This window comes from Solea senegalensis, linkage group LG6 (assembly GCF_019176455.1).
Source record: "Solea senegalensis isolate Sse05_10M linkage group LG6, IFAPA_SoseM_1, whole genome shotgun sequence".
Taxonomy (NCBI): domain Eukaryota; kingdom Metazoa; phylum Chordata; class Actinopteri; order Pleuronectiformes; family Soleidae; genus Solea; species Solea senegalensis.
In genome coordinates this window covers 5,631,872-5,644,989 of record NC_058026.1, presented here as the reverse complement: position 1 = coordinate 5,644,989, position 13,118 = coordinate 5,631,872, and the positions used below count along the sequence as shown (strand labels likewise).

At 39.3% G+C, this 13,118-nt stretch overlaps 1 protein-coding gene across 3 annotated transcripts; it reads left to right on the top strand.

Annotated features, from left to right (window-relative positions):
- The first annotated feature begins 149 nt into the window (after positions 1 to 149).
- On the top strand, positions 150 to 12,863 carry si:dkey-93h22.7 (contactin-5). 3 transcript variants are annotated; one of them, XM_044027681.1, is made up of 17 exons: positions 151 to 355; positions 465 to 488; positions 1,732 to 1,858; positions 1,956 to 2,131; positions 2,534 to 2,711; positions 3,766 to 3,869; positions 5,149 to 5,296; positions 5,714 to 5,808; positions 7,363 to 7,510; positions 7,915 to 8,018; positions 8,090 to 8,362; positions 9,152 to 9,457; positions 9,707 to 9,808; positions 9,917 to 9,944; positions 12,214 to 12,256; positions 12,367 to 12,429; positions 12,516 to 12,863. In XM_044027681.1, the coding sequence occupies exons 1-17, from the start codon at positions 280 to 282 to the stop codon at positions 12,540 to 12,542; spliced, it is 2,022 nt and encodes a 673-aa protein (XP_043883616.1). In that variant the 5' UTR covers positions 151 to 279; the 3' UTR covers positions 12,543 to 12,863. The 3 variants fall into 3 exon arrangements, with proteins under 3 accessions (XP_043883618.1, XP_043883616.1, XP_043883617.1); XM_044027683.1 differs by lacking the exons at positions 2,534 to 2,711; positions 3,766 to 3,869 and having other exon boundaries at positions 150 to 355; XM_044027682.1 differs by lacking the exons at positions 5,714 to 5,808; positions 7,363 to 7,510.
- Positions 12,864 to 13,118: the final 255 nt, after the last annotated feature.

Here is a 13,118-nt window from a genome sequence, read left to right as displayed (position 1 = left end):
ATTACATGTGGAAGAAGCAGTTATTATATTTGATGGGAAAACTACTGTACACTGTCTTTTATTTTCAAAATAAAATTTTAAATTTTCAAATTTTACATTTTAATCATGTGTCTGACTTTTCATCCTTTCATCTTTTGATGTTTACAGAGAGGGAGGGTACAGCAGGGAGGTGTAATGCAACGCTATCAGTTATTTGCACATGTTTCTGTGTGTGAGACGTTTGTAACTGTCAACACTCTCTCCATCGTCACAGTCACATTTGCTGCTTAGCGAATCATCATGTTTGTCGTTCACGGGAGTAAAGTCACCAGTTCTCCTTTGAGAATGTTTGCTTCTGTTGTTGTGGCCATGCTGGGTGAGCTCATCAGCACAAACACACGACAGTACACACCACAGGACACTTTCCATCGCTGTGATGTGACACTTGTTTTAAACTCTTTCATGTCTTTTCTTCCTCTTTACAGGCTTATGCCACTGTAGCAACCACAGTAAGTACATGTGTGTTTGTGTGTTTGTGCATAGTCAATTTAAGGTCCACTCCCCACAGGTTTATTGGCAGAAATTGAAATGTCTTGATACTACATTAAGCACCCTTGGTAAATTGCAGTGGGAATAATACACAACTCCTTATATGCACACCCAAGGGTGTGTGTGTTTAGTTTGTAGGTCACATCATTCTTGTCTAAAATTCTGATTCATTTTATTCTGTATGTTTAAAAAATAAATAGCAGTGGGAGTAGTTGTGCAAAAGTCACAAAATGGACAATTTTTGTTCATAAAAAACGAGCCAAGCCAACTTTGAAATGTGACATATTTCCAAATTTCACAAATTCAATCAAACAAAATGTACTTTTTGCTCAGCTGTGTTAATGTAGTTGGTGAAAATGGAAACAACAATCATGTCATCAAATTGCCTATAGGTTGTGCTGAAAAAAAAGTATATAAGACACTATATTGCACATTCTTATAGCCTCTGTATATACGTTTTGACATAGTAATGGAATAAAAAAGCAGCCTAAATGCTCTGTGTTCTATCGCCACCAGCGACACTGCCCACACATGTCCAACCATAACCCTGTTTTTGCACATTGAGAGACAAAGACTCAAAAGATCCTGTTTTATTGCAAATGTGTTTAATACTGTTCAAATGTCTTGTTCTTGTACAACCACACTTTTTTTAAGTAAAACTCAGCAGTACCTTAAAAGGGACCCATGAGTAAAATATCTTTACCAGAAAATGACTTTGAAGTCACTTTTTATAATATTACTTAAATAAAAGTCTTTCAAGTATTTGACATTTACTTTACCTAAGTATCAAAGAGTTAGGATTGAGCCATGGTCGCTCAGTGGTAGGGCGAGTTGCCTTTCAACTAGAAGGTTGTGGGTTCATTTCCTGGCCCTGCTAGTCTATATGTGTCCTTGAGCAAGACACGTAACCCCATGTTGCAGCGTGTGAATGGGTGAACACTGTAGTGTAAATCAGCTCATCGCAACTAGAGAAGCGCTATCTAGATACAGACCATAATCAGAAGATCATTTCCTCCATTACATCGAGGAAATGTAATGGAGGAAAAGGAAAAGCTGCTAGAAATATAAACAACAAAGTAAATACAGATACATGAGCGTTGTATTTGTACTTTGTAACATAGCAACACGTGGCAGAAGTGTTTGTACCTCGTTGGTGGCACACATTTCTGTCTATGTAAATGTTTATTTATTTATTTTTAATAGATGGCACATTCCTGGGGACTCCGGAACTCTCCGGCCCCTCAGAGGCTTTGGAGAACACGGTTGCTGTTTTTGAATGTAAACTGCTGCCCCACCCAGAGAATGAAACTGTTCTCATGACGTTACTCAAGTGAGTACCGATACATCAGATGTACCCACTGTATTACATTTAAATAATGCATTAATAATAATGATAGAAGATCCCTGTAATCGTTTGCCTTTTACAGTAGGGGCAGCACTGACACTTGGTTGGGTGACTCCACCTCACTGGCTGGGGAAGCTGCCACCTTCAACTTGGTAGTTAAACCGTCTCATGCGGGAGCTCTGGTGTGTCAGGCCCGAGCACAGAACAACTCCAACATAAAGCCAACTTTCAGCAACACGCACGACCTGAAGGTTTTTGGTGAGTCTCTTATTTTTGTGGGCATAGCAGCGCTGTAGATCGCTGTATGAATCCGTGCAGAATACGTTTGTCTGTCTTCTTGCTTGGTGTTTTATAGCAGTTGGCATTCGTAATGTTGCATCAACCCTTGGCGCTGATGTGCCACAGATCGGTGCCACAGGTGCACCCTTGGTGAATTGTCTTAAACGCCTTATATGGACAAAGGAAATAAGAATAAGAATTCCCACTTCACACAATAATGTTACAATTATTGGCATACTGTAATGTAAAGTGTTACCAAAAACAAAGCTGCACCCTCATGGTAAAGAGAAATATATTATTTGTTGACCATAAAATCATTATATTTACGATGGCAAAGCTCCTTTTTAGGGATCCCGGTTAATTGCCTTGTTTGTCCTACAGAGCCAGTGAGCAGTGCGAGCGTTTCCATCATGTCATCGACGACAATCTTTGAGGGGAAAGAACTGTATCTTTTCTGCACCACTGATGGAAACAACGTGTCCTTCACATGGCTGCAGAATGATCAGCCCATCTCCTCGCCTCATGTTATGTCCAGTGACCCTTTTTTGTGGATCTACAGGTCAGTGGAATCTCATTCAGCCAGGCTCACACTCTATGTGTGACTCCTGATGTTGTTGCTATGGTCCACGGTGTTGTGAGCAGTACAACTTAGTTGATTTTTTAATATATGGCATGTATACCATAGACAATATATAAAAATGAAAAATGAGGAGGCACCATTTAGTTCTTAGCAGGTAGCTCAGTGGTAGAGAGAGTTGTCTTTCAACTGAAAGGTGGTGGGTTTGATTCCCAGCTCAGCTAGCTTACATGCCTTTTTTTTAAATTTATGTATCTGTACTTTACTTTGTTACATGTATTTCTAGCAACTGTTATTTGTACTTCACTTATATTTCCTCAAACTATTGTATAAAATCAGAAGAAGAAGAGTTGGTAATGGTCTGTATTTATGTATATACAGCTTTTCTAGTCTTGATGAGCTGCTTTATGCTGTAGTTTTGCCATTCACATTTCAACATGGTTATTTGTCTTGCTCAAGGACACATATAGACTAGCAGGGCCAGGAATTGAACCCACAACCTTCCAGGTGAAAGACAACTCACCCTACCACTGAGCCAATTGTAACTCCTCACTTTTTTAATATTTTTAATTCTAAAACTCAAGTACATTTTATATCAGAAAATAACTTTTGATATTTAAGTACACTAAATGTCATTTAATTTTACTAAGTAATATTTCGACTTCGAACCAAATCAGTTATCCCAAGTATCCCTAAGGTGCTTCCTTTAAGGTACTTTATACAAGACTGGTTGTTAGGGTGTTGCCAGGAGATTATCATGATGGTTATGAGTGCAAGTGTACATTACCAAGGTGTTTTCTCCTTTTGATTTATTTTTCAGACCATTCTCTGTAAACCTTGGAGATTGTAGTATTTGATAATCCCAGTAGATTATCAGTTTAATGGTTGTTATCCACACAAGAAATCAGAAAGTCACTTATTTGTTCATTTATAGCCTTTATTTAAAGTGAATATGAAAACATTCTGTGAGACCAGCTCTTCATTACTCTGCTGATTCCTTTCTAGAAATGTATATTCTGTGTTGTGTCACCTTCAGAACCACTCAAGCAGACAGCGGCACCTACGTATGTGAGGCTTCAAACAGCTTCAACGGAACAGACTTCACCACCAGAAGCCAGGAAGTCAACGTCACAGTCAAAGGTTTGTTGTTGTTTGTTTTTTCTCTTTGGCGAATAAAATCTCTAGGGTTTGGGCTGAACATTGAAACTGATTTATATACATAGTGGAAAAGTCAGATTATGGGCCTCCAATCTCAAGGTTCTCTACTCTACCTCCTAACAACCTTCCTAAAAGGGTGCTTAAAGTATTCATGGGTTCTGTGTTCCAGCTTAGTGCTGATATTTCTTTTTCTTCTTTTAATGCAAGGGGACTCCAAGACTCTAAAATACGTTAAGCTGTATTTCTGTATGTAAAGGGCTAAAGGCTAACTGCATATTCCTTCAAGAAACACACTCTGATGCATCAGATGTTAAGTTCTGGACTCAACAGTGGGGAGATGAAATCCTCTTCAGTCATGGTACAAATCGTTTGGCAGGTGTAGCTATATGTTTCTGTTGTGTTCTAAAAGTGGTGGTCATTGGGTCGTTTGTGTACTGGCAATAGATAGTGTGCTCATTATTTTTGGTTAATGTTTATGGGTATAATAATGCCCAAAAAACAGAAATCTATTACATCGAGTTACAGCTGTTGTTAAGGAACTGAAGGCAAACTTTCCTACTGATTATTTACTGGTTGGAGGTGATTTCAATTTAACTCCTGATGAGTGGATGCATAGTTGGCCATCTAGGCACTCATCAGAATATAATAATCAGATTATAGGCAATTTCATTAACAATAATAACTTGATAGATATCTGGAGATCACTTGTAACCGGAAGGTCGCCGGTTCAAGTCCCCACCAGGTCGAAAGGGCTGGGGTACCCCTGAGCAAGGTACCAAACCCCCATTGCTCCCCGGGCGCTACTCAGTGTGGCAGCCCACTGCTCCTAATTCTAGGATGGGTCAAAATGCAGAGAATAATTTCCCTAAGGGGATTAATAAAGTATCTAAAATTTAAAAAAAATTATTAGAACAGATGAATCACTTAGACAGGCAGACAGGAACAAGGACCCTCAAACGAGCGTGAAACGTGAAAGTGGACACTGACTGGAACAGGTAAGAAGAGTTTAACAGAGGTACTGAAGCGCTCACATGCATAATTCACTAACTGGATAAACGGCAAACAACAAAATGGAGAGGAGAGCTCAAAAAAGACAATTATTGACATACTGTAATGTAAAGTGTTACCAAAAACAAAGCTGCACCCTCATGGTAAAAAGAAATATATTATTTGGTATATTTACGATGGCAAAGCTCCTTTTTAGTTTGATATACTGTAAGACCTGGCTCCCGGTTAATTGTCGTGTTTGTCCCGGTGCCAGAGCCAAGGATGGTGGTGTTTGAGGGGGAAGAACTGAGACTTGTCTGCCCCGCTGATGGAATCAACATGTCCTTCACGTGGCTGCTGAACGATCAGCCCATCTCCTCGCCTCATGTTTGGTTCAGTGACCGTTTTCTCTGGATCAACAGGTCAGTGGAATCTCATTCAGCCAGGCTCACACTCATCATCATCTGATGTTTTTGCTATGGTCCACGGTGTTGTGAGCAGTACGACTTACTTTATTTTTTAATATATGGCATGTATACCATAGACAATATATGGGGTATAAACAATAAAAATGAGGAGGCACCATTAAGTTGTTAGCAGTGTTTTTTTTTTTTTTAATGGTAGCTCAGTGATAAAAGTCTGCATGATGGTTGTATCTGATAATCCCAGTAGATTAGCAGTTTAATCGTTGCTACCCACACAAGAAATCAGAAAGTCACTTATTTGTTCATTTATAGCCTTTATTTAAAGTGAATATGAAAACATTCTGTGAGACCAGCTCTTCATTACTCTGCTGATTCCTTTCTAGAAATGTATATTCTGTGTTGTGTCGTCTTCAGAACCACTCAAGCAGACAGCGGCAACTACGTATGTGAGGCTTTAAACGAAACAGACTTCACCACCAGAAACTGGGAATTCAACGTCACAGTCAAAGGTTTGTGGTCGTTTGTTTTTTCTCTTTGGCGAATAAAATCTCTGGGTTTGGGCTGAAGGGCTTCAAGAAACACACGTTGATGCATCAGATGTTAAAGGTGACATCGAATGCTTGTATCACACATATATGTTAGTTATGGAGGTCTACTTACATATATTAACTTGTTTTCATGGTTATAAACCTCCTAATCGCTGCAAACGAGCCGATCAAAATATCTCCTCACTGACGCTCTCGTCAGCCGTGCTGTTTCAGACCGAAATCACACCCCTAGAAAGTGGACTGTGTTGTGATTGGCCAGCCAACGAGAGCTTTCCCACTGTCCTGTGATTGGCCAGGTACCTGGAAGTGACGCAATTGGTGGGCCAGCTCTCAGATACACAGCTCCCCCTCTGGCACAGTGGATGCTCTGCATCCGCTTCGCAGAGCACAGGAAAACAATACAACACTATTTTCTCAGCAGTGGCTGAACTGTTTGTTCTGAGACTTTAGGGTTTCATTAATGAGGTAATGACGCAGATACACACACACAAACGCAGCGTTAATTGGAGCTTCCGGTCTATGTCGCCTTTAAGTTCTGGACTCAACAGTGGGGAGATGAAATCCTCTTCAGTCATGATATAAATCATTCGGCAGGTGTAGCTATATGTTTCTGTTGTGTTCTAAAAGTGATGGTCATTGGGTCGTTTGTGTACTGGCAATAGATAGTGTGCTCATTATTTTGGTTAATGTTTATGGGTATAATAATGCCCAAAAAACAGAAATCTATTACATCGAGATACAGCTGTTGTTAAGGAACTGAAGGCAAACTTTCCTGCTGATTATTTACTGGTTGGAGGTGATTTCAATTTAACTCCTGATGAGTGGATGTATCGTTAGCCATCTAGGCACTCATCAGAATATAATAATCAGATTATAGCCGATTTCATCAACAATAATAACTTGATAGATATCTGGAGATCACTTAACAGGGAATGGAGGTGTTTTACTTGGTTTAAGCCTAATGGACAGGCCAAATCAAGAATTGATTACTGCTTGACATCAAACTCAGTTTTAAAACATGTGGCATGTGACATGTGTCTTGACTCAAGACATTTGGTTCTCTTTATCCTCACTTGTGTTTAAGAAATTGGTCCACACAATGTCCCTGTAACACACAGAACTAGAACCAGATGCAGGATAGTGGTAGGTAACAGTCTTTATTAGAATCGATGGAGCACTTAGACAGGCAGTCAGGAACGAGGACCCTCAAACGAGCGTGAAACGTGAAAGTGGACACTGACTGGAACAGGTAAGAAGAGTTTAACAGAGGCACTGAAGCGCTCACATGCATAATTCACTAACTGGATAAACGGCAAACAACAAAATGGAGAGGAGAGCTCAAAAAAGACAGTTATTAACATACTGTAATGTAAAGTGTTACCAAAAACAAAGCTGCACCCTCATGGTAAAAAGAAATATATTATTTGGTATATTTACGATGGCAAAGCTCCTTTTTAGTTTGATATACTGTAAGACCTGGCTCCCGGTTAATTGTCGTGTTTGTCCCGGTGCCAGAGCCGAGGATGGTGGTGTTTGAGGGGGAAGAACTGAGACTTGTCTGCCCCGCTGATGGAATCAACATGTCTTTCACGTGGCTGCTGAACGATCAGCCCATCTCCTCACCTCATGTTTGGTTCAGTGACAGTTTTCTCTGGATCAACAGGTCAGTGGAATCTCATTCAGCCAGGCTCACACTCATCATCTCCTGATGTTTTTGCTATGGTCCACGGTGATTAACTAGATTTTTTAATATATGGCATGTATACCATAGACAATATATGGGGTATAAACAATAAAAATGAGGAGGCACCATTAAGTTGTTAGCAGTGTTTTTTTTTTTTTTTTATGGTAGCTCAGTGGTAAAAGTCTGCATGATGGTCGTATCTGATAATCCCAGTAGATTATCAGTTTAATCTTTGCTATCCACACAAGAAATCAGAAAGTCACTTATTTGTTCATTTATAGCCTTTATTTAAAGTGAATATAAAAACATTCTGTGAGACCAGCTCTTCATTACTCTGCTGATTCCTTTCTAGAAATGTATATTCTGTGTTGTGTCGTCTTCAGCACCACTCAAGCAGACAGCGGCAACTACGTATGTGAGGCTTCAATCAGCTTTAGAGGAATAGACTATGTTTCCAGAAGCTGGGAAATCAACGTCACAGTCAAAGGTTTGTGAATAAAATCTCTGCGTCACATCATTCAACAAAATAACATCCTCTTCCCATCCTTGCCCCCTCAGCCGTGGTGTCAGACCCTGACATCTCCTTCGCCGTGTTAATGGAGGATTCACATAACTTTTCTGTTGGGGTCACGTGTCAGTCAGCAGTCGGTACGCCACCTGTTGACTTTTCACTCTACAACGGGACAGGGTTGGTCGCCAATGTCACAAGTGCAGACAGGCGCGCTGTGTTCAGGGTGCCCGTGGTCTTTGGCGAACACTTGAGAAAGTTCCGGTGCCAGGCAAACAATGGAGCAAAGACAGCGTCCAGTGGATGGCTGCCTATTAAAATTGGTATGTGCATTGTTTGAAGTTGCCTCAGTGACAGTTATTACAGTGAACGAAAACTAACGAAATGACGAATAAAGTATTTTCATTTGCTGAAAACTGAATTGTGTGTTTATAAAACAAACTAAAATTGAAGCGAAAATGTGTTTTTTTTCCGTCTTTATTTATTTCATACATAATCCTTTTGGGTTCAATATTTGAACCGTTGTCCACAATGTGGGACATAAGGCTTTATGCAAGTTAAACATAACATTGGTTATGTAGTTAATTGGGTTGAGTTGGTTTATCTAAGTGAATCAAACCTCTCGTCTTTTATTGGGGTTTTTTAAATTTTGCTCATGTTTTTCCTCAAATTGAGCTCCTGAGACTCCTGGCTCACACACAATGTGATGTGTCTCATGAGGGTTGTTTAGTAATATTATTATTATTATTTATGTTGTCATGTTCATGTGTGTCTTTAGTCTGGTTTACCTGGCACACTAACTGCATCCAACCTCAACAGTATTATACACATTTTGCACTTCAGGCTACTTTCTTGTAGAATATTACACTTGATTCAGGGATGGTTGTTCATGTGTCCTCATACACTCTTAAAATCTACTCCATATTACAAAAAATAACACTAAAACTAATTAAAACCATCTGATTTTTAAAACCAGAAGTCAAAACTAATGAAAAATCCAAAACTATTATAACCTTGGAAGGCGCTGACTCAGACAGCCTTATTTCCTCCTGCAGCTCATTCCTGTGATTGATGGAGACTCATTTTTTTTTATGATGTGTGTCTTTCTCCAGAGAAAGTAAAAGGGCCCGTGTCCCTGACCTACGACTACGACATCGCGGAAAACTTTGCCGTGGTTGGCGTGCGGTTGTATTGCAAGGTGGCAGCCGGTTCTCATCTACGGTACCAATGGTTCCTCAACAAATCCCTTCTACAAGACCACGGGAGCTTCTACTATGTGTTCAACCAGCTGCCAGAACAGTCCATACTCATCCTGTCTGTGGGGAGGAGCAGTGCTGGGACATACCACTGTGTCGTGTCTAACAGCTTTGACAACACCACGACGATCAGCAGCAGGGGGCGACACTTGGATAAAGAAGGTAATGTTTTATTTATTAATTAACCCTTAGAACAACGCCATAAGAATGTGCAATACCGTGTCTTATATCCTTTTTTTCAGCACAACCTAGACAATCTGATTTTCGCCGACTATATAAACACACGCTGAGCAGAAGTACTCAGAAATATGGAAATATGTCACAGTTCAAAGTCCGCTTGGCTTGTTTTTATGAACAAAAAGAAAAAGGCTCTATTTTGTGACTTCTGACTTCTTCCTGCTTCTTCCCCAGTGCTGAACCGTCTCCCTGTCTTGGTGGTGGCAGTTGTTTTTGGATGTTTCATATTCCTGATTCTCCTGGTCGGCACATGTTGTGGATTTGGAGTGATTTATAGTAAGATTTATCGTAAGACCCCCCCCACCCCAAATTCCTGTGTCCTGACTTTTTCTTATGTCATTCTTCCTCACTTTTGACATGTTACATTATTTGCTCTTCTTTCAGGGCGAAGGGAGTACGGAGATAAGTTTTTGTAAGTTATTCCTTTGTTAAATTTTGATGAATGAATAATGAATAATTTTTCAATTTAAAGTAAAAAAAATTAAAAAATGACCTTAAGAAATATTAAACATTTGCAACATCACAATAAAAGGCGTAGGGAATTAGAGTTGAACTTATCAAGCCTTACCCTTTATTACATGATGTCTTTAACACAGACAGACAGACAGACAGACAACTTTATTAATCCCCTTGGGAGGTTCCCTCAGGGGGAACATTTTTTTTTTTGCTTATTTTAACCATAAAAGGCCCATAAAATATCCAGTGAGTAAGCGCTTTTGCTGATTTTTCCAGAATAACTTTACAAATCTGGCAGTTATTTACAATTTACTGCATGTTAAAATAGTGTATTAACAAAATTGAGAAAAAAACACTGTAGTTGTACACAAACGCTGATTCACCGGCAGAAACCGATAGCACAGTTACGGTTGCGTAATTACGGTAATGCGAAGTGCTTGCGCAAATAGAATAAAAACTGACCTAAAGAAATATTAAACATTTCCAACATCACAACAAAATAACAGCTCTAAATGATATTTAAGGAGAAAAAAACTCCCAATAACATCCATTATTCATTTAACATCCAACCTCCACTATTATTATCAAGCCTTTTATTATTACATTATGTCTTTAAAATGAAGACATAATGTATTAATAAATATATGGCACTTTTGTGACTGTAATACAGTGATCATTGACATCACTTTGCAGTAATTTGCTCATTAAAAAGTCTTACTTATCTCACATCATAGTGTTTTTGCCTTGGTTACAACACCTTTTAGCGACTGTTATTAGGTAATAGTCTGTTTTAAGTGTTTTACATCATTTGGGCATTTTTGAAATCAACCAGATCTTGAATCTTTGAATGTTTTTTAGTTGAATGCACAGCAGGGTTAGTTGTTTCTTTAGACTTTGTTTGTGTTTAGATTGGATTCCTTGTGCATCTGCTAAAACCAGATGGGACAATAAGCATCTTTTGTCAGTGGCTCTCATTTGTAGAGCCCTGAGAGTAACAGGATCTCCTGTGCTTAAAGACATTTGGGCAACAGTAACAAAATCTGAATCTTACTGTCATGTTGTCATCAAGGGGTGGAGTGGCTCAGTGGTTAAGACCCTACCTTGTGTACCAAAGACATCATGGTCGCAAGTTCGATTCCACCCCTGGCTAATTGTACTTGATTCCATTGTAAGTCGCTTTGGATAAAAGCGTCTGCTAAATGACATGTAATGTAATGTAATGTTGGCCCACATTTAACACCGTGAAACAGAGGTTAACAGGAAACACGGGCAGGGAGGAGAATCATGTGACAAACAATGTGAGCTGAAATGGGGATGTGGCTATGTGTGGGGATTTGTTGCACATAATTGTATCTTACAACTAATGTGTTTTTAAGCCTGTGCTGTTTGTACAAACAAACAACAAATAAGGTGACTTTACTTGCTAAAATGCTAAGCTTTAGTGCAGCAGGAGACTTTAAAGAAAGTTGAACCAAGGACTGTGTATAAAAAGTCAAAAGCATTCAAAGCATGTAAAGTGTTCAGATTCTTATAGGGGACATCATGGTGTTGTGTCCCCAGGACCTCACAGCTGGTTGCCATTTTAACTGAATTGATTCAATTAGAAAATAGCTCATTTTATTTGGGCAAAAAACAACCAACCAACAACCTGCACCACTGCCCTGGTGAAGTCCTTAATATGACTGTAAAACCTCACTGAATATGTTCCATATCTTCAGAAGTAATGTTTAGGCCAAGACTCTTCAATTACAAACTCAGATAGATAAATAAATAAATAATTTAAAAAATAATAAAATAATTATTTTGGTTGTACCTGTACTTCCCTCGCTTCAAAGTGCATAAAAAGTGCACAAAGTTAGTATTTGTTTTCTCTTCCAAATAAGACAAACATATGTCATTTACGACCCACAAACATCTCAAAGTGGATTTAACAGAATACAAAAGAACTAACACTGCTTTCAAACCTATCAAGACTACTGTAGGAATTGATGCAGGGTCCTTTAGAGACAGTGAAAAGTGTTTCTCTAGTTATTTCATCAGTTATTTCTGGTAAAACCACAGGCTGGGCCACTATGAAGCTGGTTATGGACTGCCATTTAAATAGTCTGGGTGTAGGCTGATGTAACATTTTCTCTCACAACAGAATTTATAAAAGTGTTTTCCTTGTTCACCTTTGACAAACGTGGCTCGTCTGCACACGTGACACCTGTCTGTTCTTCTCTCAGGTTGGAGATGGAGAGAAGGGTAGTGGCCTATGAGGGCGAGCTGGTCAGTCAGTATTTCTGCATCTGCATCCTTCAAATATTCTCCCACTCATTCAGTCTGACACAACAGCCCCACCACATCATTGCTCTCTTCTGTTTTTCTTTTCTTGGCAGGACGTGTCTGAGTACAGTGACGGCGCTGATGCACTGAGGACAGTGGGTGATGGGTTTGATCAGGTGAGACCGGGTGAAACATTAAAGTTCAACAGTCAGCTTCAAAAACATGTCAACAGTGTTAACTGCCCTGTCTGTGCTCTCCTCAGGCATCTGACGCCTCTTCAGATGAATGACCCCAAATAGCGAGGCAGAAGAAGACGATTGAGGATGAACCGATTGAAGTGCCATTAGGATTCAAATAGTTTACTCCATATAAACACACACTGTTGTGCTTTGTTGTAACTGCTCATACTGAACTCACAGTGCTCAATGTGCATATGCATAACACAAAATTGGAGCAAGAAAAATGATTCAAACAATATTTCTTTTGCAATTTGTGTATTTTGATTTTGTAGTTCAAGTATTGTTTAATTTGTGAAAAGTGTTTGAAAATATTGATACAAATCTGTGTTCAGTTGTTCATCTAAAGGTTTGATTAAAATGTTCAAAAACAAGTATTTTTGTAATTAAAAAAGTATGGCTGAAAACACTGATTAAAAAATTGCTTACCAACACACAAATCATTCATAATTGCTAAATGAGGCTAAAATAGAAAAAAGGCTCTGAGTGACACTTAGTGAAGAGCCGTCTCTTCTACGGGAGCCGAGCCAAAAGATCAAAATCTTTGAAAAGAGCCGGACTTCCCATCACCAGCACCTGCCATCTCACGCCACGCCTCCTTCACAAAATCTACCGTAAGTAGGCGTGGC

What these genes read in the sequence shown, in the direction of transcription:
- si:dkey-93h22.7 (XM_044027681.1), top strand. Translation starts at nt 280, where the DNA reads ATGTTTGTCGTTCACGGGAGTAAAGTCACCAGTTCTCCTTTGAGAATG. An exon ending in TGGATTTGGAGTGATTTATA is followed by an intron (nt 9,809 to 9,916) that starts GTAAGATTTATC and finishes CTCTTCTTTCAG; the next exon opens with GGCGAAGGGAGTACGGAGAT. An exon ending in GAGTACGGAGATAAGTTTTT is followed by an intron (nt 9,945 to 12,213) that starts GTAAGTTATTCC and finishes TTCTTCTCTCAG; the next exon opens with GTTGGAGATGGAGAGAAGGG.